The sequence below is a fragment of the Oryza sativa genome, chromosome 8, assembly GCF_034140825.1.
Source record: "Oryza sativa Japonica Group chromosome 8, ASM3414082v1".
NCBI lineage: Eukaryota > Viridiplantae > Streptophyta > Magnoliopsida > Poales > Poaceae > Oryza > Oryza sativa.
This window is the reverse complement of record NC_089042.1, coordinates 81,835-103,790: the sequence shown is the minus strand read 5'-3', so window position 1 is coordinate 103,790 and position 21,956 is coordinate 81,835. Positions and strand designations below refer to the sequence as shown.

Here is a 21,956-nt window from a genome sequence, read left to right as displayed (position 1 = left end):
TAGACTTTGTCTGAAATTGTTAGAAGGCCCAAAAGGCTAAAGAGCCTCCACTATAATTTTATCCTAGCTCCGCCACTGCTACCGCTACTCTGATCTCTCTTCTCTCTCCACTCCATACATGCATACATTTTAACAGAGCAATATATTCCAGCAGATCTCTTGCTAGCTGACGGTTTCAAAAGGAAAAAAGAAACATCTAAGCTACTCCCTCTGTCCTAAAATTTAAGTAATTTTGATTAGATGAGACGTATTCTAATACTACGAAGGGATTCGTAATATTAGGATGCGTCCCTTTCATCCAAATCTATTATATCTTGGGACGGACTGAGCAGTGAACTTATTTCGCGACGAAAGCTTAGAGAATGGACACGTCTTGTGCACTTAACCCTCCCGTCATGCCTACATATATACGATGAAGCAAACAAAGAAAAGCAAAGCAAAAGCTAGTCCAATCGATCCAATTGATTGATCGAGCGAGGGACTATATATGTCGCTATACCACGAATTAATTGAAAGGTACGTGTTGAAAATCAACATTGACAGTATAATTGTTGCTTTGTGTGCAATAGCTTAATTGGCCAAGTATTAATTAAGAGTAGTATTTTTTTTAGACAGTGTACACTATAGCTAGCTAGTCAATTAACACAGTCTCTATAAAGTGCAACTAATTTGATAAGTAACTAATTACTACTCCACATGATATATGTAGACTATTACAATAAATTATTATCAAGCATCTTGATTATACATATAAAATACAATTTTATTTCGTTTTTATTTCTAGGCAAATAAATCGAAATTTTAATTTGCTGCATATATACTCCCTCCGTTTTTTAATAGATAACACCGTTGACTTTTTCTTATATGTTTGACAATTCGTCTTATTCAAAAAATTTTATGCAAATGTATAAGATATAATCACACTTAAAGTACTATGAGTGATAAAACAACTCATAACAAAATAAATTATAATTATGTAAATTTTTTGAATAAGACAAATGGTCATACGGCGTCATCTATTAAAAAACGGAGGGAGTAGCATGCAATCTATGTTTAGTTATAAGTAGAGCTAGCGTGGCGAGGATGCGGTGCATGCAGATAGCCACAGCCACACCAACGTATGGTTGCCTTCCTATTCAGGGAATCTAGATAGATACCTCATATAGATGTATCACAATTCGATTAGCGTTCATTTGGTTCAAAGGATATAATAGGGTGTGGATTGGTTTGGGTCAAACTTATTTTTCAGTCTGTTTTGTTTGAGAAACGGTGAGATGAGTAATCCCTAACAAGGAATATTCCTAAGTTAGAGTTTAATATATAGGCTCTGTTTTTTTCTCCAACAAAAGTTGGATTAAATTTTGGATACTTGTGGCACGCTTTTCAAACTGCTAAATGGTGTGTTTCGTGTGAAAACTTTATATATGAAAGTTGTTCTAAAATATCAGATTAATCTATTTTTCAAGTTTGGAATAATTAAAACTCAATTAATCACACGTTATTACAACCTCGTTTTGCGTGAAATATTTAATATTTATCTTCATCTTCATCTTCAGAATATTCAAACACCACCTATATATTCTTTTTTTTCTTATAGTTTATACAGATAGAAATTGGAAGTAGTAAAAAAATTGTAACTTAAAAAAGAATGAACATATCGTATTGTTGTGTCAATTTTATTAAATATATAGTGAGAGAAAAAACAATATTTACATACTCCCTCCGTTTCAAAATATTTGACACCGTTGACTTTTTAGCACATATTTGACCGTTCGTCTTATTCAAAAAATTTTGTGAAATATGTAAAACTATATGTGTACATGAAAGTATATTTAACAATGGATCAAATGATATGAAAAGAATAAATAATTACTTAAATTTTTTGAATAAGACGAATGGTTAAACACGTACTTAAAAAGTTAATAATGTTAAATATTTTGAAACGGAGATAGTAGTAACTTTAGTAAGAAATGACTGGAGATGATCGATCGAGGACATATATCCGCTCGAGGGCTCTAGGGGGGGAAAAATCATTGTCAAGAGATGGCCGGGGGGGAGCGGGTGATATGATATATCGAGTTGATGTGGATGGCTTGGCTGGCTAGCTGTGGCTGCGGCTGCGGCATCTGCGCGCGCGGCGGCAGGGCGTCCACGTAATTGTAACCGCCACCCAACTAACTAAACTAAACTAGTGCTTTCTTTTCTTTTCTTTCTTTCTTGCAGTTGAGTTGGGGTGCTACGCACTAGCTACTCAAGTGCATGAGCTAGCTCAAACAATCGATCGATGGCGATGAAGGCGGTGATCAAGGGCGGCGATGGCGGAGGCGGGTGCATGGTGGTGGTGGCGCACGTGCTAGCGGTGGCGGCGACGGCGATGGTGTTGGTGTGGTGCGTTCACTTCCGCGGCGGACTCGCCCTGCGCTCCCACAACAAGCAGCTCATCTTCAACACCCACCCGGTGCTCATGGTGCTTGGCCTCGTCGTCCTCGCCGCCGAGGCCATCCTCTCCTACCGCTCCCTCTCCATCATCGTCAGCAGCAGGGACGCCAGAAAGAAGGTGCACCTGGGGCTGCACGCCGTGGGGCTCGCCCTCGGCGGCGTCGGCATCTACGCGGTGTTCAAGTACCACGCCGAGGCCGACATCCCCAACCTCTACTCCCTCCACTCCTGGATCGGCATCGCCACCATCTCCCTCTACGCGCTCCACTGGCTCCTCGCCTTCCTCACCTTCTTCTTCCCCGGCGCCTCCCACGACACCAGGCGCTCCGCCGTCCCGTGGCACGCGCTCCTCGGCCTCCTCGTCTTCGCGCTCGCCGTGGGCAACGCCCAGCTCGGCTTCCTCGAGAAGCTCACCTTCCTGCAGGCCCCGCCGCTGCGCCTGTCCAGGTACGGGGCGGAGGCGCTACTCGTCAACTTCACGGCGCTGGTGGTCCTCCTCCTCGGCGTCGCCGTCGTCCTCGCCACCGCCAACGTCGACTCCACTAAATACACCGCCATGTAATTCCATTTTATTATACATATATTTCATCATCTTTTCTTTATTATTACTCTACATATAATCGATCGATCTAGCTACACACCCGTAGTACGCAGTGTCGTACCATATATACATGCATCGCGCTGAGTGTGTGCGCGCGCGCACGTGTCATGTGGCTTTGTGTAATTAATTAATTATTATTATTCCTCAATTCCATCGTGCATCTTTAATTACCATGCATGTATATATATATCTGGCCGAGTGTAAATACTATGTATGTATGTATGTATGTATGTATGTATGTATGTATGTATGTATGTATGGATACACACTTACGTACTCATCTGTAAAATACATAATATATTGCGTCTCATCTGTGTACGTATATATAGCAAATTGTTTTTGCCGTCTGCTGTATAGCTTGTTATATATCGCGATTATACTATCATAATTTTACCGTGAAATATAGGAGTATATATATGGGCGGGCCTTGGCTTTAATTTCCTTGCTTTTTTATACAAAGCAACATATATAATATAATGTTCTTTTTTGTTGCACGGAAAGGATTTACTGGTTGGGCTACTATACCAGCATCAGTACGAGATGCAAAAATAAATAAAGCAAAAAGAAAACGACAGCCTAATCGAGAGAGATGTATCCCCAAAAGTTAAAGCTAGGAAAAAAACAGCACTTTAAATAGTCATCAACAAAATATTTTGTTTTCTACTTGAAAACCCAAACAATTAACCTGCATAACATGACTATGAGACACATATGCATGTTAATATAACTAATTAGTGTTATGTCCGTGCGTTGCAATGGGATTTTTTTCTACAATGTTAATATAGGTTTTTTTTCTATATGTTTCTTTTTGTTGATTTTCACATGAATACGTACTAGTTATTTTGGTGCGGTTGTTTTTAGAGACAGTTTTTTAAGTGGGAAACTATGATGATAGAGAAAGAGTTTAAAATACTGAAAATTTGACATTCTGACTATTTTCTAAAACTTATTTTACAAATAGCCGTAGCAAAAACTTTAACTAAAACAACAAACGCCCTTTGTCTCAGCGCCAAACACCTTGCGCCGAGATCCAACATCAACATTACAACTATATTGATTATTTCCCCAATAAACGAAGACTTTTTTTTTAAATATTACGTATTTAATTCCATCCATAAATCGACCTCAGCGCCAGGGGTATTGGAGTTGTGCATCCACCGTCTATGATATATATTTCATTATATTTATTTAGTATTACTCTACATATAATCGATCGATCTATAGCTACACACCCGTAGTAGTGTCGTACCATATATGCTTCGCGCTGGGTGTGCGCGCGCGTGTGTGGCTTTGTAATTAATTAATTATTACTCCTCAATTCCATCGTGCATCTTATACCATGCATGTATATATATATGGCCGAGTGTACATACTATATATATATGTACGTACGTACACATCTGAAAATACATAATATATATTGCGTCTCATTTGTGTATGTTTATATACGGATTAAGTATAGCAAATTGTTTTTGTCGTCTACTGTATATCTGGTTATATATCCCGATTATACTATCATAATTTTACCGTGAAATATGGGAGTATATATATGGGCCAGCCTTGGCTTTAATTTCCTTGCTTTTTTATACAAACCAACATATATAGTCCCTCTGTTTTATATTGTAAGTAATTCTACCATTTCCTACATTCATATTATTCATATTTATATTAATGAATCATCAATATGAATGTGGAAAACACTGGAATGACTTACATTGTGAAACAGAAGAAGTAGCGTTCTTTTTTGTTGCACGTATGGAAAAGGATTCTACTCGTTGGGCTACCAGCATCAGCATGAGGTGCAAAAATAAATAAAGCAAAAAGAAAACGACAGCCTAATCGAGAGAGATGTATCCCCAAAAGTTAAAGCTGGGAAAAAAACAGCACTTTAAATAGTCATCAACAAAATATTTTGTTTTCTATTTGAAAACCCAAACAATTAATTAACATGTATAACATGGCTACGAGACACATATGCATGTTAATATAAATAGCTAGTGTCATGTCTGTGTCCGTGCGTTGCAATGTGATTGGAATTATATATAGGTTTTTTTTCTATATGTTTATTTTTGTTGATTTTCACATGAATACGTACTAGTTATTTTTGTGGGGTTGTTTTTAGAGGCGGTTTCTTAAGTGGGGAACTATGATGATGGAGAAAGAGTTTAAAATAGTGAAAATTTGACATTCTGACCATTTTCTAAAACTTATTTTGCAAATAGCCGTACCAAGAACTTTAACTAAAACGCTAAGCACCCTCTTTCTCAGCGCCAAACGCCTTGCACCGAGATCCAACGTCTCAGCGCTAGAGGTCTTGGGGCGTAGAGCATCCGCCGTCTGTTTACAGACAAACCAATGACCAATCATTTCGAGTAGCTCAGTTGTGGTACAATGATTTCTGTGCTTTTGATGGTCCAAACCATCCAACATTTCCCTTATTTTTTCCACAAACTAGTACCTAACCAGAAAAAAAAATATAAAAAAGCCAAAAATGTGTCGCTGCTGTTAAGATGCAAACTAGGGTTGCTAGCGCTACCGAAGGCAAGAGCTACCATCACACCACGTTCACTTCCATGCTATATAAGGCATGTTAATTCTTTTTAATCCGTGGATGCATGTTAGTGCCAGCGAGCTCAAAAGGTCCCTGTGTTGAGAAGTTTGCCCTTAGCACCAAGAAGTTTAGCGCTAAAATTTGGTTCATTTTCTAATATAGTTTTTGCCATGATCTAATTATAAAATAAGTTTTGTAAAATGGGTAAAATACTAAATGTATGGTTTAAAGTAGTTGAGAAATACTGGGTTTTGGGTAGGGTGGTTTTATTATGAGGCGGTTTTTTAGTGGGGACTTCGATGGCGGGGAAGGATGACGATGACTCTACTTTTAAATTAGTATACTAGTGTTGTGACCATGCTATTTCACTGTAATCAAAACAATGTAGAATACATAAAGCATTGATACATGAATAGCAGATAGTGGGGTCATAGCAGATTCTCCTGCGAATATTGTATAGCAAGCGATATGGCGAACGTTATATATTCCGATAGCGAAATAAGAAAACCACTCAATTCTGCATATTTGTGAGGTAGAGTAGTGCTTAATTTACAGAAACAATATCATATTATAGACGACATATGAGTTATGGAGATAAGTAAAAAAATGCGGTACTCTTCCTTCATGTTGAAAATAATTATCTATTTAGACAAAACTAATATCAAACTTTAAAAACATTGACTACCAATAACTTCTAAAATATTTGTCTTTATAATCATGGAGACCATATAATACACAGATTAATCTTAAAATATACTTAAGTAAAAGCATATATTTATTGATATTTCTACATACATTACATACATTGTAGAAGATCGCAAACCAAAGTCATCTGCCACATTGTCGGGAGCATACCTCTCATCAAGTTATCACATTTCATATTGTAGCCTTTAACAGAAATTAGGAGTTAATGCATTTTTTTCACCGTGTACCTATCCAAAACAACAATTATTTTTAACAATTATTTTTAACCTAAAAGGATTGTATTTTCTATAATATGTACCAAATAACACCTACTATTTTTCACATAGCAGACGTAATATTCCTCCACCATTTTAGTAGCACAGCATCACCATGGTAATATAAAAACCACGATACTGCTATTTAGTACCATCATGCATGGTTATAACATAGGGGTGTATGGGGATAGTCATGCTATACATATAAAAAACTTGCTTAATACTAGTTAATTTTCTAGTATTAGTATAATTTTTTATTTTAGAAAAATAGAATTGTGATAAAGGGCTGGTTTGGTTTGTGGCCTAACTTGACCTTACCAATTTTTGTCAATACCAAATTTTAGCAAGTTTTAGCATATGCAAAGTTTTGTTTGGATTGAAGCCAAAATAGCCTAAGTTAACTATTAAAATGGCCTATTTTTCTAGGTTTGGCAGAAATTGACTTCAAACCAAATAAACACTTAACACTATTGAAATTACCAAATATTGGTAAGGCCAATTTAGGACACAAGCCAACAGCTCAAAACTCGGCTGGAGTGTTGGGCCGGCGTGGGCTTGTTATACGTAACCATTGTTAGAAAGCGTATTTTATGGGTTAAGGAGGCGCACTCGAAGAAAGGCCCCTCCCCCCGTTTTCCCCTTGTCTCAAAGCGCATTTTGGAGATTGGAGTTTGGAGTTTGGAGAGAGAGAAATGCAAATCGGAATTTGAAGTTTGGAGTCACCGCCGCCGTTGAGGTCCGTCGTCTCGTCCGAGTCCGGTCCGGCGGAAGTAGGGGCGGAAGTGCGGGCGGGAGATGGGGGTGAAGAACCTGTGGGACATCCTGGAGTCGTGCAAGAAGAAGCTCCCGCTCCACCACCTCCAGTGAGTCCCCGATCGATCGATCGATCCGCCATTAAAATTAAAATTAATTTCCGGGGAGGGTTTGCTAATGGATTGGGAAATGAAATGGTGGAGGAAGGAACAAGAAGGTGTGCGTGGACCTGTCGTGCTGGCTGGTCCAGATGTACAGCGCCAACCGCTCGCCGGCCTTCGCCAAGGACAAGGTCTACCTCAAGAACCTCTTCCACCGCATCCGCGCCCTCCTCGCCCTCAACTGCACCCTCCTCTTCGTCACCGGTAATCCCATTCTCCTTTTCTACTTTTCATTTCTAGTATTTCTCACACTCAGACGCCAGATTGAATTTTTTTTGTTTGTCAGATGGGGCTATACCTTCACTTAAGTTGGCCACTTACCGCCGTCGCCTCGGATCCATTTCTCATGTCTCTGCCACTCACTCTCTACTTCTGCACTGCAAACAACCTTTTGCTTAATTACTTGTACTACATTGCTTGCTTCCCCTGTTGTTTAGGCTGCTAAAGAATCAGATCAGCCCAATTCACACCCATCCATTTCACTGCGTCGCAACAAGGGTTCCGAGTTCTCCTGCATGATTAAAGAGGCCAAGCGTCTCGGCATGGCCCTCGGCATCCCTTGCTTGGACGGGTACATACATGCTTTCCATTCTCCAAATAACTAAACATGGTCTCACCGTTATTTTCTTCAACAGATTGGAGGAGGCTGAAGCACAGTGTGCATCCCTAGATCTAGAGTCACTCTGTGTAAGTATGATGATACTTGTCCTAATCACATCAATTGTACCTGCCCCCTTCTTTATTTATTTATTTATTTATTTATTTCTTTTCTTCTTTCAGGATGGCTGTTTCACTTCAGACTCGGATGCTTTTCTTTTTGGCGCTAGGACTGTTTATAGAGATGTTTTCATAGGTGAAGCTGATTGCTTATTGGCTTGCATCACAACTCATCAACAATTTTGTTGCTGCCTGCTGCCTTGTTCTATTATCAACTAGTCTTTGCTTATATATTTATCTGGAAATCCTACTCATGTTCTCAATCAAATTAGGGGAGGGTGGCTATGTCATTTGCTATGAAATGGAAGACATAGAGAAAACTCTTGGCTTTGGCAGGAACTCGCTGGTAAGTTGCAATGAATTTGTTCTGCCCGAGTTTCAACTTATGGGATCTCTTCTGAACAAATGTTTTGACTGCTTGTGACATATCACAAAGATGTAAAATAAACTTACTTAAATATGCCCCTTATGCTCCTAGAAAGATCACTTAGACTTTTGTCAGTTAATGGCTTAACACGGTCAAAGCAACTAATAGATAAAGACCTTTAAGAGTAGACTGCACTGCAGGCACAACAGCTTAGTAAGTGAATGCAATGTGCTGATTTAAAACAAGAACTTGCAAGTTGTATGCATAGAGCAACACCATTTTCTCAACTCTGATATCACAAGAAAATGTCTCAGCGCACTCTTAAAAATCCTTTGGGTAATTATCATGTATTAGTCAGAGATTACGGGATGTTGCATGTAATTGCTGATGACTTGTATGACAATATGATGCAATAACAATATTACATCTCCCACCAATGACTTTTTTTTGGGCTTCTGATTCTCAGGATTTTTTTTTTGTGTGATAATGCGTAAATTCTTATTGTCCTGACTTGACAACCTTTCCAGATATCACTTGCAGTGCTCCTTGGTAGTGATTATTCTAATGGAGTTAATGGGTTTGGCCCAGTAAGTACAAAAAAAACTGTCATTTTCATTGTCTTAGTATAACATGCATCTGTTCTTATATGTTTCTATATGAAATCTGACACTCGACGACAAGATGGGAATCATGGAGCTTATCATTATATTTGTAATGGTGCTCTTTTAATGTTCCAGGAAACAGCATGCCGGCTTGTTAAGTCTGTAGGCGACAATTTAATTCTTGATCAGATTTTGTCTAATGGAGTTAAAGCTACTAGAAAATGTAAAGGGAAAAATAGTGGAAACAAGGTGGACGACATGTGCCCCAAAGCAAGTTCCTGCGGTAAGCAGACTCTGTGGTGCTTTTCTCTAAAATTTAAGTAATTAGCTATGCCATAAACATGTTGTGGACAGGGAATACGCAACATCATTTATGTAATATCCTTGTTTTACAGAGGTTGGCATGACTCAAGACTCTGATGGTCAATTTCGTGACGTCATAAATGCATATCTGGAGCCAAAATGTCACTCACCTGATTCGGAAGCTGTGCAGAGGTAAAAGAGTTAGTGGAAAACTACTTCGCTGTATAGTTTATTTGTCTCGGATTTTGAGGTTCAGCCCCAATTGCTGATATGATACTTTGCTTTCAGTATGTGTTCACCTTTTTATATTTTTCTTGTCATTTTTGGGTGATTCTGTGGAAAATTGATCAGGGTGTTAAAGATAGGGGTTGCTTAAATTGCTTTTCTGAAGGTTCGTTTGTTCTATCTCCATAGGGTATGCGGACAGCACCCATTTCTTCGGCCACAGCTTCAAAAAATATGCGAGGAATATTTTGATTGGAGTCCAGAGAAAACTGGTACTCTCTGAAGTCCTCGACTGTTATGATGATTAGCATTATTAGTATGTGCAAGAGGAAGGCAGTAACATGTTTTAATAGGTATGGATCCTGACTTGTTTTCTTCTGTATGTCTGCAGATCAATATATACTTCCGAAGATTGCTGAGAGAGAACTTCGGAGGTTTTCAGACCTTCGCTCTGCGTCTTCAGCACTAGGAATAAAACCTTTGTTGAGTGAGGTAAAAACTTTGGTCTGTCTGAAGCAAACGTTTTACATGTACCTTTCTCAAGTCTAAGTATCTAATTTACAGATACCAGTACCATGCCCTGTACTGGCGATTGTGAAGCAGAGGAAAGTTCATGGGAATGAATGTTATGAGGTTTCATGGAGAAATATAGAAGGGCTCCAAGTTTCAGTAGTCCCTGGGGATCTTGTTAAAAGGTAGTAACACTGTAACAGTCCTCTCTTATCCGGCAATAGCAACAGTGATTGTGTGCTGCTGGCACATTTTTCTGAATATTGCGAGGTGCGATTATGCACAGAAAGCATGCATAAGACACATATTAGGAGTTCAAGTAGAAGTCTATTGAATCCAGAAGTTAGTTGCTTGATGCAACAAACCATTGCCGCTCATGCACTTTTCATTTTACTCTTAAGGAGGAGGATTCTTGCCCTTCCTAAATGCTTTTGCCTGTGCAATTGCAGTGCGTGCCCGGAGAAAATAACAGAATTTTTGGAGAAGAAGGGTGAAGAGAAGAAGCAGAAGAGGAGAGCAAGGCCAAAGAAATCAGGGCAGGCTGCAGTGAAAGATGTTGATGAACAGCTCCAAGAGTTGCTGCTTGGTATTGAAGCTGATAGTGGTGGCATATTGGGTGCTACAGCCAGTGTGTGTCAGACTCTGACAGCAGCCTACACTGTGGCTGTGGAAGATGTAGTTGATCTGTCGTCTCCTTCTCCTCCTCTTCGGAAGCTCTCCAAGTCCCAAAAGAAGATGATGGCCGAGGATGTCAATGTGGCTGGTATGAACATGAACAAGATGGAGTCAGAAAGTAGTTTTAGCACGCAATCAAGTACTAGTGATGTTGACAACCAGCTGATTGATCTGTCTTCACCCCTGGCTGGTGGTGATAATGGTATGAAAGGTGGAAGAAGAGCCCTGGCAGACATAAGCAATGTTGGTTCACACAGCACTGAGACAGACGGAGGAGGAGGAGGTGGTGGTGGTGTGGCATCGGTCGGCCATGGAACCACCATCGACCTATCTTCTCCGTCGCCGGCCATAGGCGACAGATCAAGGGTTCATCACGATGATGATGATGTAATACACGAGAGGAAAGCAAGGGACCTGAGAATGTTCCTGGACAGCATACGGAACGAGCTGTATTGAGTGATTATTTATGAATGTTTGGCTGGCGTTTTTTGAGATGATAGTGAAATGGAATTGGAATTACAAATCCGTTTGAGATGAGACGATGCGTTCCCTGAGCGCGCAGGCCCTGAGGTAGAGAAGGGCGTGGGCGAGCATCCCGCAGAGGAAGCCGAGCGCGGCGCTGGAGCCCACCAGCGACACCGCCGTGCACAGCAGCATCACGAACGCCTCCGCCCTCGTGGACATGTCCCTCGCCGCCGCCGCGAGCTCCACTCCGGCGAACAGCAGCAGCGCGCCGAGAAGACCGACGGGGAACTGGACGAGGACACGCAGCATGGAGCCGCCCAGCAGCAGGCCCAGCGCCAGCTTCAGCACGCCCAGCGCCGCCACGCACCCGCCGCTCCTCCCCCCGAACTTGTACTGCCCCGCCAGCCCTCCCGCGCCGTGGCAGCACGGCATGGCGCCGAACCAGCACCCCACCAGGTTCATGGCTCCCATCGTCACCGACACCGACGTCGGCGACTCCTTCCGCTCCGGGAACAGGTCGCGCGTCAGCTTGCACACCGCCACCACCGAGTTGAGCACCGACAGCGGGATCTGCGGCAGCGCGCCCTTGATGAACCCTTGCTTCCACGCCTCCCGAGAGATGTGCACCACCCGCATCCGCGACGGCCCAGCGCGCAGCTCCCTCACCGCCGCTGGGTGACGCGCCACCGCGAACGCAACGCCCACCACGAACACCACCACAGCCGAAGGAACGGAACCCAACCGACGACGCCACCACTGTTGCTGCTGCTGCTGCTGCTGACGCTGCTCCTGCTCTTCTCCGGCCCCGTTGACGAGCACGATGAAGCAGACCGCCGCGATGGCGAGCACGAGGCCGTCGAGGCCCACCCAGGGGCGCCGCCCGAGGGACTTGCCCTTGCCCAAGTCCTGCTCGTAGCGTATGTACTTGACGGCGGCCATGGCGAAGTTGAGGCCCTGGGCGAGCTGGATGCCACGCACGACGGAGAGCGGGACGAAGCGGTAGACGAGGTCCATGAGGCGGGTGAGGCCGAGGAAGAGGACGAAGGCGGCGGTGAGGATGCCGGCGGCCATGATCTCCGGGATGGCGAAGGAGGGGTCGGCGAGGGCGGCGGCGGCGATGGACTTCATGGGCTGGACGGGCATGGGGACGCCGTAGAGGAGGCCGGTGATGGCGTTGTAGATGCCGGTGAAGACGAGGGTGGTGCCGAGGTCCAGCTGCCGGGACAGCGCCAGCGACAGCACGATGGGGATGTACGTCCCGAGGTCGCCCATGGCGCCGTTCACCTCGCCCCACACCGACCGGAACCTCAGGTTTTCCACCGCCCGCCGCGCCAACCCTTCCTTCATCCGCCCATCTCCACCTCCATCTCCACCGCCGCCCACCGCCTCCGGATCTACTACCACGCCCACGCCGGCCATCACCGCTGCTCGTCTCTTCTCTTCTCTGCTCGCCGCGCAGGATTTATAGGATCCTACCTGTCTCTAGTATTTGTCACTGATGATGTATTTCTGCCATGGTCAACTAATACAGTATAACTTCTCGTCAACTACACCCTCCAAACACAAGTATGTCCTCCTAAATTCCGTGAAAATGCCGTTAACAAATTTATTATTAGAAAAACTCTCATAACTGTTACATTTATGGAACTACTATTTCCAATTTATGGGAAATGATTTAAACGGTGAAAAAGAGTTTATATATGTATCATAAAGAATATTTTTTTCCTTAAACTCGTTCGTCCATCCATCCCATGCCCTCGTACTCTCAAAATGTAGATAGAAGATCTTAGAACTTGTTTAGGGCATGTTTGAGTAGCTTCTGGCAGCTACAGTTTAATTTCTAGCTACTAGAACCTTCTTTAAACAGTATAGATTTTTATTTAGATTCTGAGAATATGTAGATGTGAAATTTAGCAAATGAATTAGAGGTTTTCCGGCTTCTCCAAATTAAACTCTTCCAAACAGCTCCTAAGCGTGTTATTTCGATCTCAGTTTACCATGATTCCAGCGAGATCCTATGTGGCAGCGCGGCGCTGATGTGTCATGTCAAGTCGTGGTTGGAGATGGAGGGCACGAGGATGTGCATGCCGAGGAGCTGATCGTGGCCGGAGTCCAAGGAGGGATTGGCCCCAGCGGCAACAGTGGAAACTGGAAAGGAGGATAATCTAGATTATCCTGTCCAGCCGGATAAAATGTCAAACGTACTCCTGTGTAGTAGTGTCTACGTAATTTAGAGTAGCAGTATTGTAGTGTCCCATTCATGCAACCAAGGGACGAATGAACAGACCGGCCTCATTCTCTCAGGTAAAATCTTAAGTACTCTACATAAAATATTGTCTTTAGTACTTCCTCCGTTTATAAATATTTGACACCATTGACTTTTAAGCACATATTTGATCGTTCGACTTATTCAAAAAATTTTGTGAAATATGTAAAACTATATGTATAAATATAATTATATTTAATAATGAATCAAATGATAGGAAAAAAACTAATAATTACTTAAGTTTTTTAATAAGACAAACGGTCAAACATATTTAAAAAAGTTAACAGCGTCAAATATTTACATATATAAATATGGAACAGCATTGTCCCTTTCCTTTCAGTTTGGCTGCAACGGCATGCACCGAGATTTATCCAGGTCATTGTCAATATATTCCTCTCTTCACATCTCGAAATCCTAACATATACAGACGACATGATGGTAAGCAAGCAGCTGTTTGCTCGCTGACTTTTGATGCCAAATTCCCCTATCAATTCATAGCTGAGAATTGCTTCTTTCTATAACATATTAATGTTATCTTCCGATACAACTAGATCAACGTGATAGAGATTATCTGATACCGACGGACAGCACCTTCAAAGTAAGAAGATAGGGCCTGTTTGGCACAGCTCCAGCTCCAGCTCTACCCCTCCTGGAGCTGGAGCTCAGCCAAACAGTTTCAGCTCCACTAAAACTGGGAGTGGAGTTGGGTGGAGCTCTCTCACAAAATGAACTAGAGTTGTGGAGCTGGGTTTAGGCAGCTCCACAACTCCACTCCAGACCTAACTCTTGGAGCTAAATTTAGGAGTTAGAGCTGTACCAAACAGGCCCATAATTTTAGGGGAATGCATTTCGATAGCAGCTTCCCCAAGGTGAAAACGTCACATATTCCTTGATTATTAATTTAAAATAACCAACAGAACTAATGCAAAGATTAGGAGGGGGACACATTCGATGCCAAAAGACAATCTAACTAACATGTGCCGTCCATCTCTTGTCCGGAATGAGTTGGGTGGAAAGAGAGCCACGAATCTTGCATTCTTGCTACTTAGGACCAACCTAGCGAGCTTATAGTAACTTACTAGTACACAGTTGTCACTCTCATCAAAGAGACGGATCATCGATGTGCGGCACATTCTACGGTTCATGTTATGGGAATTAATTAGATTTCACCCACAGCTGTCACACAAGATAGATAATTGTTGAACACCGCACAAGAAATACCAGATTTTTAGCGATCTAGACGTCCACTATTTTCTTCATCATACTCCAGGAGTTAATTCTTTCTGGACAAAACAGAAAATATGCCATATCGGTCGATTTGACATGATCAGGTCTTCAAGGTGGCAGACAATGTGAATATGCATCCAACCAACACGGCAATCAGTAGAACTACAAACGCCATTAGAATGCTGAAACTGCTGCCATGCGTCTTCCTCGAGCCATTCTGTCCAGAGTTCATCTCTTTCAGACCAGGCTCTGAAGGCGCTTTTGACAAAGCTCCAGGGACCACATCCCAAAACGATCCTAGCGTCGCAGCCGATGCACTTTCTGGTTCTACGATCGAATAGTTTCCCATATCTGCTTCAAGCGACATCACTTCCTTGCAGCGCTCCATGGCATCCTGCACATGTCACACATAAGGGTGTCAAGCAGCCAAACCAAACCTTATCATTTATTCTAGCCGATCATGGATATGTTAGACAAACTAACATACCACAAACCAACCAGCGAACAACATATAGAATACTACTTCCTCCATCCCATAATATAAGGGATTATGTAATTTTTGGTAAAAATTAAGGAAGTAGTGAAATGACGTGATAGTACAAAAGGTGAGAGGTGAAAGAATAAAATAGTATAAAAGTTGGTAGATTGGGGAATAAACTAGTATAAAAGTGGATGGTGGAGAATAAAGTAGGGTCTGGTTTAGTTCCCAACTTTTTCTTCAAACTTCTAACTTTTCCATCACATCAAAACTTTCCTACACACATAAACTTCCAACTTTTCCATCACATCGTTCCAATTTCAATCAAACTTCCAATTTTGTCGTGAACTAAACACACCCTAGAGTGCATAAAAGTTGGTAAGTGGAGAATAAAGTATTGACTCTGAATCCTAAAATCCCTTATGTTTTGGGATAAATTTGAAGGAGAAATACCTTATATTATGAGACGGAGGGAGTACTATATAAGAATAATGTGTTCTAGAAGAATTGGAATATTACTAGTAGGCTTTGACAATTAAGACAATTAAAAGGCCCCTTGTGCATTCAGATTAGCTACACGAAAAAACAAATACCTCCATTGTTTCTGATTGTTGCAAGTAGTCACAAATATAGGAGCCAGCCAACCAAGGTATCAGAATTCTTCTAGGGAATGGAAAACTGTAAGGTGCTCTGTATGCGAAAAGAAGGATGTAATCAGCTGCATAAAACATTGCAAAGATCATGAAGAAAACAACAGACTAAGTGGCAACATATTTGTTGTTCTATCTATTGTAAATACAGGAAATCTTAATGCTTTAATTTAATATCATCAAGATATGTTCCTTTGGACCATAACACCAAACAGGCCTGACTTCTTGAAAATGTAAGACATGGTTTGTGTACTTTGATTCACTCCAAAATATAAATGTCCCATGGAAAATATGAAGTACCTCAACTCATGAAAAACAACTTGAGTGGCCTTCTGAGACAGTGAATTCTCCAAATTGTTAGTAGTAGAGTCATCATCTGCCTCATCTAGTATGATGTCCAATCTGCTTCTCAGGCTTGTGATGATGTCCAGCTGAATACGCACAGGTCGACAGACAGCACAAAGCACTAATTAGTTTGCTGAACAGCGACAAGTGTTCGAGTAGTTCTATAAAACGATGGTTGGGACTAGAAATCAACCAATGCAAGGGAGATTCATGATATGAACCCTTTGGACATTATTCACTATTCAGTACCATATAAGGGAATCCCATCTTTAAAAAAATTATACCTCAGAATCAAAATTCCAGTAGCCATAAAGCTCCTTAACTCAAGACATATAGCTACATTACAGTCACAACTCAAGTTTCAGTATTTTTTTTCCAGGATCAGATTCTTGAAATTCCCAATCCAGTGCTGAAATCCTAACTGAAGAGCTTGCTCACATTTTCACCACTAAATGCATTGCCACTTCCTTGATAATCAATCAGATTCAATCATAGAAGCTTAGCATGTGAAGGTGGTTATAAAGTTCTGGCTAGTCCATCATGGGAAAAAGTGACAAGGTGCAGTGATAAATAATGGAAATTAGTATATTATAACTACCTTTAGATCAGATATAACTTCTGCAATGGACTCTTTTGGGCCCAGGTATGCCAAGGCGCTGACAGATCCAGCAAAGAGAAGTAGCCCAGCAACACCTTCTAAACTGCATTCTTTAGTGCAAGCATTTACCATAAGGCTCCCATAATGACATAAAGAGAAACTGATCATCACATATAATAGGAAATAGCATTAGCTAGGGCACCTTCGGCAGGCAAATTGTTCTTGAAAGGCACAAGAAATTCAACGTTATGTGGTCCCTCCAAAGTGTTGTCCATGCCATCCAAAAACTAGTTGAAAATACATTATAACTATGAGAGGATGTCAAGCACAAACAAAACTAGAGGACTCCAAAATTCTAAGACAATGCAAATTATTCTGACTCATAGTATCTTTTTTTTCACTTCTCCAGCTGAATAAGGGCTAAGAAGTTGTGTAAATACCAGGACTCCATCAATCAAAGCTTTGGCATTCTGCACTTGCTTCGTGAGATGACTGATTGCCTTCGAAATAACCTTCTTAAAAGGCTCAGCTTGAACAACTGGCAGTCTATGGCAGTATGCAATGCAAATTGTATGTCATCAGTCAGAATGTGACAGAAGGGATCTCATTGCAATACAGGGAAATGTACTATTGCCAAATGCATGGATTAACTAAAGTGCATGTGACACATTAAAACTGATATGCATAGTTGATTTTTTATGTATCTTTAATGTTTGATAGTCCAGAACACTTCATCGAATGGTGTTTTTCTAGCTTTGTGACATAAAGTAGACAAGAATTGTTGGATCTAAGGATGCGTCAGAATTCAAAAAGCAGTACCTTATCTCAAAATTATATGTGCATCTGAAAGTTTGAAGAGAAGCTAATAGTTTACTATACTTGAAGTCACATGGCCTTAAACGTCCTGAGCTCATATCACATATACGACAGGCCCACCTGTAACACATCAAAATTTTCATTTTGTATTATGAGGTGTGCATGTCAGCATGTACTGAGAATTTATCCTAAAATATAATAGCTTAACTCAAAATGCAGTTGAGCAGGGCAGAATTTGAAGAGCAGCATCATCAGTTGGCATACAAAAGAAGGAGAATTGTAATACCAGAACCACCATAACACTGAACTACACTAAATTTTCATTTATGTCAACTGATTTGGTGACGACCAGGCTCACCAAGTGATAAAGCTTGATTCAAGTGCTAAGCGGACAACTGACCCCATATAACTTACTTGGAGAAGAATACAAAGTACAATAAAATCATCAGGCTTTAGGCCCAACCAAGTTGGGGTAGGCTATAGACAGAACGCAAGCTGAACCACATGAAGCAAAAGGAAAAAAGAACTAAGAAAGTAGAAATGGTACTAGTTAAAGAAAAAAGTGATTTTCTAGCTCATGGTTCTAGAACATGGACAGTTAAAGAAGGAACCAAAGTAATGTAGGAAAAAATAAGGGAGAATTGTATTTATACCCCCACTTTCAATCTCAATTGTGATTTTGCCCTTACTTTTTAGGGTTTGCATATTTACCCCTGTTTTTTTCTAAACGAAGTCACTGTTTGCCCCTACTTTAAACGGTAGTTTGGTGGTCCCACAATATCAAGTGAAAGAAATATAAATGAAAAGGGAAAAAATATTTAGGAAATATGGGATTCCCAATCTACCCTTGAGTAAATATGTTTGGTCAGATTTGTTATCCCACACCAAGGAATCCCCAAACTCTAGGGGAGAAAGAGCAGGTGGCGGAGGCGGCTCCGGCGAGCCGGCTCGACAACACAAGCAGCAGGCAGCAGCGGCGGCTTCTCAGCGTGCCTCGACGCGAGCAGCAAGCCCCAGCGGCCGCTCCTCGGCGCGGTGTCACGAGAAGCAGGTAAGCGCACCTCGATGCAAGCAGCAGGGCGCGGCGGCGGCTTCACGAGCAGAAGGCAGCAGTGACATCTCCCCGACGCTAGCAGCAATTTGCAGTGGTGACTCGCAGCGGCGCGAGAAGCAGGCCACGGTGGCCGGTCGTCGACGCGTGCAGAGTAAGCCTCCTACTTCTTCAGTCTTCCAGATGCTATTTGTTCTCTTTTTCTTCCAAACATACTTTCTTGTGTGCACATCTTGATTAATCTTAAGAACAAACAAACTATAATATTGATGTATGTATCAACATGGTTTTGCAGTTAGAGAAGCATTTGGACCGGCAAATACGGCCTGGAGTGGAGCACATGAGCAGGATGTAGCAGCATCGCGAGATGACGAGAGATTAGTCAAGAAAACGTTGTGTACAAGTTAGTGTGGAGATTATGGGTACCCCATACCCGGTTATCTGACTGGTTATAGGGGATAACTTATATCTATGAAATATGTAACGGATCATGACTTGGGTATTATGTTTCCTTGTATATTATGGAACGGCCTAAAATCCTGGTTTGATAATATTGTAAAGTAGATTTAGGAAACCGATACCGTATTGGTTAAGGTTTCTATCTTGTAATCCTGCCCCCCATTCTATATAAGGTGGGCAGGAGGCCCTCTAGGGGGCATGATTCACAACCAGATTGTCAGATCAATACTACATCCGGCGGATTCAAATCCTCAAACAGGAGTAGAGTATTACCTCTCATTGAGAGGGCCTGAACCTGTCTAAATCCTTGTCTCCGCATCCATCCACTTTTAGGTCTCGTGCGCTACCCCTTTATATTGCCGAAATCTTGTTTCGACAGTTAGTTCCAAGTTTCATGTATAAAGGGTAAAAACACAATTGTTTGTTCAGAAGTAAGAGAAAATCTGCAATAGAAGCAAGGATATAAATGTCTTTTGGTACTCGACTTAACACCGTTAACACAGCCATCCAAAGTAGGGGCAAATCTATTCTTCATTTCAATAAAAAAACAAGGGTAAAAATACAAACCCTAAAAAACGAGGGTAAAATCACAATTGAACTTCAAAGTAGGGGTAAGAATGCAATAGCCGCAAAAAATAAATAGTGGAGCACCTTCTTGGGCTGTAAGAAATATGAATGAGCAGCCTCTCATCAACACCAGTGCCATACAAAGGAGCTACCTGAGAAACAGCTCTAAGAACCTGGAAAATAGGAGAAGCAAACTATCCTTTACATTACAGGTCCATGCCACATTACGAGGCATCATTGGGAAAAAAAAGGCGTGGATGCGAAAACAAAAGAAAATGGCATGATATAAAGATGAAACCTGACTCCCAAAACCCATATTATCAATGGAAGGAGAAGGTTGGTACCTGTGATAAAACAGCAGGGGAAGTCGCTTTGAATGAAGCTTCTGACGCCCATATGTAAATACCTATGACGGTCATTCCTCCAAGAAGCATCCTCGAGACCTGTGATTGATAGAAGGTATGTATTCAGATGTTTCCAAGACAAAATAGGGAAAAGGGGGCTCGCATCTTACCCACGTAAAGTTCATGAGTGAGAGAGACTAAGGGGGTTCCGATTTGCAATACTATTATGGGGGTTGTGATTGTTACATCAGATTTTGATATATGAAAATATTGGGTTTGTGCATCTGATATAGGAGGAAGACAATAAAAGGATTTGGCATTGTGATGAGGTAGCTTAGCTAGGTTGGGAAGGAACGTTAGTTAGTACCTGGCGCGCGTGCTCGGCGAGCCAGTCGACATCGAAGTCGAGCGACGAGGACGCGCCGGAAGAGGCAGCTTTGGCGGCGGGCTTGGCGCGGAGGAGGGAGCAAGCGGGAGCGCCGGAATCGGTGGGCGGCGTGGGGATGAGGGAGTAGGCGAGGGCACGGTCGGAAGAGGCGCTGAGCTTGCCGACGACGAGCCCCACCTGCGATCAAGATCAAGATGAATCTGGCCATGGCTGCGGCTGCCGGCGATGAGAGAGTAGGGTAAACCTGAGCTGGAGAGGTGGAAGCTGAGAGGGTTTCCTCCGATGCCTTGACCTGCGCCTCGTCGCCGACCACCGTCTTCACCATCCTCGATCTCCACAATCCAGATCCCGCCTCTTCTCTTCTCTTCTGCCGTCGCCTTTTCCCTTCTCTCTTTTTTCCCCTTTTACTGTAATTAACTACTCATAATAATAAAAAAATTTTTAAAATAAACCCATATATATATATATATATATATATATATATATATATATATATATATATATATATATATATATATATATATATATATATATATATATATATATATATATATATATATATATATATATATATATATATATATATATATATATATCAAACTAGATCATATATTTTTTAAAGTATGATTTCACTTAAAATTTATTAAATAGCTGTCTCATTGTCTTAAGACTTTGAAAGACCAAACCTTATCATCCTCGTGTTTCTAATTATATACTCCCTCCGTTTCGAAATGTTTGACGCCGTTGACTTTTTATCATATGTTTGACCGTTCGTCTTATTCAAAAAATTTAAGTACTTATTAATTCTTTTCCTATCATTTGATTCATTTTTAAATATATTTTTGTGTAGGCATATAATTTTACATATCTCACAAAAGTTTTTTGAATAAGACGAACGGTCAAACATGTGCTAAAAAGTCAACGATGTCAAACATTTCGAAACAGAGGGAGTAGTTTTAAAAGTCACACCAGTTGCTACCTCTTATGTCATCTCCTTCTTTATTTTTTTTCGTTTCCAAGAAAATAAAAACAGGTTTACTTCCCCTTTTAAGCTTTTAAAAAAGATTAACTAATCTAAAGAAAAACAAAAAAAGAATTCCATTGATTGTATTTTTATCGATCAATTAGAACTGCCTTCTAGAACGTATAATTGTCTCAAAAGGGCTAATATTCATACACTATTTGACCTTTTGAGTAAGACGGAAGAAGATCTGATGAGAATTGACAAATTGACAGTTTTCGTATGCAAGATGGAAAACATATATGGGACACTCTAGAGAAGCATCTCCCAATGGATTTACGTAAGAATAAGTTCTAGTTTTAAATCCATTGCAATTTTTTCCTCTTCTTCTTATTCGAGTTAGAATAAAAAGAAAAAAGAAAACAATTTTGCATCTTTGGGACAATCTATATTCTACCACTATTTCAATCCATTCTTC

At 41.3% G+C, this 21,956-nt stretch overlaps 4 protein-coding genes across 5 annotated transcripts; 2 read left to right on the top strand and 2 right to left on the bottom strand.

The window, feature by feature from the left end:
• The first annotated feature begins 2,030 nt into the window (after positions 1-2,030).
• Positions 2,031-3,350, top strand: LOC4344421 (ascorbate-specific transmembrane electron transporter 1). Its single transcript, XM_015795125.3, has one exon. The coding sequence runs from the start codon at positions 2,285-2,287 to the stop codon at positions 2,999-3,001; it is 717 nt and encodes a 238-aa protein (XP_015650611.1). The 5' UTR covers positions 2,031-2,284; the 3' UTR covers positions 3,002-3,350.
• Positions 3,351-7,197: 3,847 nt separating this feature from the next.
• LOC4344420 (flap endonuclease GEN-like 2) lies at positions 7,198-11,382 on the top strand. The gene is made up of 14 exons (NM_001422368.1): positions 7,198-7,413; positions 7,511-7,668; positions 7,751-7,812; positions 7,902-8,035; positions 8,100-8,151; positions 8,245-8,317; positions 8,454-8,527; positions 9,076-9,135; positions 9,286-9,433; positions 9,546-9,645; positions 9,868-9,950; positions 10,070-10,170; positions 10,243-10,373; positions 10,638-11,382. The coding sequence occupies exons 1-14, from the start codon at positions 7,346-7,348 to the stop codon at positions 11,317-11,319; spliced, it is 1,926 nt and encodes a 641-aa protein (NP_001409297.1). The 5' UTR covers positions 7,198-7,345; the 3' UTR covers positions 11,320-11,382.
• LOC4344419 (molybdate transporter 1) lies at positions 11,291-12,866 on the bottom strand. The gene has a single exon (NM_001422369.1). The coding sequence runs from the start codon at positions 12,745-12,747 to the stop codon at positions 11,380-11,382; it is 1,368 nt and encodes a 455-aa protein (NP_001409298.1). The 5' UTR covers positions 12,748-12,866; the 3' UTR covers positions 11,291-11,379.
• A 1,953-nt stretch (positions 12,867-14,819) lies between these two features.
• On the bottom strand, positions 14,820-20,892 carry LOC9270388 (uncharacterized). 2 transcript variants are annotated; one of them, XR_010734294.1, is made up of 11 exons: positions 20,762-20,892; positions 20,497-20,694; positions 20,130-20,228; positions 19,870-19,958; positions 17,712-17,828; positions 17,333-17,438; positions 17,095-17,179; positions 16,893-17,002; positions 16,250-16,380; positions 15,893-16,017; positions 14,820-15,215 (listed from the first exon to the last, which is right to left on the bottom strand). XR_010734294.1 is itself a non-coding variant. In XM_015792585.3 (11 exons), the coding sequence occupies exons 1-11, from the start codon at positions 20,840-20,842 to the stop codon at positions 14,922-14,924; spliced, it is 1,407 nt and encodes a 468-aa protein (XP_015648071.1). In that variant the 5' UTR covers positions 20,843-20,892; the 3' UTR covers positions 14,820-14,921. The 2 variants fall into 2 exon arrangements, 1 of the variants encoding a protein (XP_015648071.1); XM_015792585.3 differs by having other exon boundaries at positions 15,893-15,989.
• Positions 20,893-21,956: the final 1,064 nt, after the last annotated feature.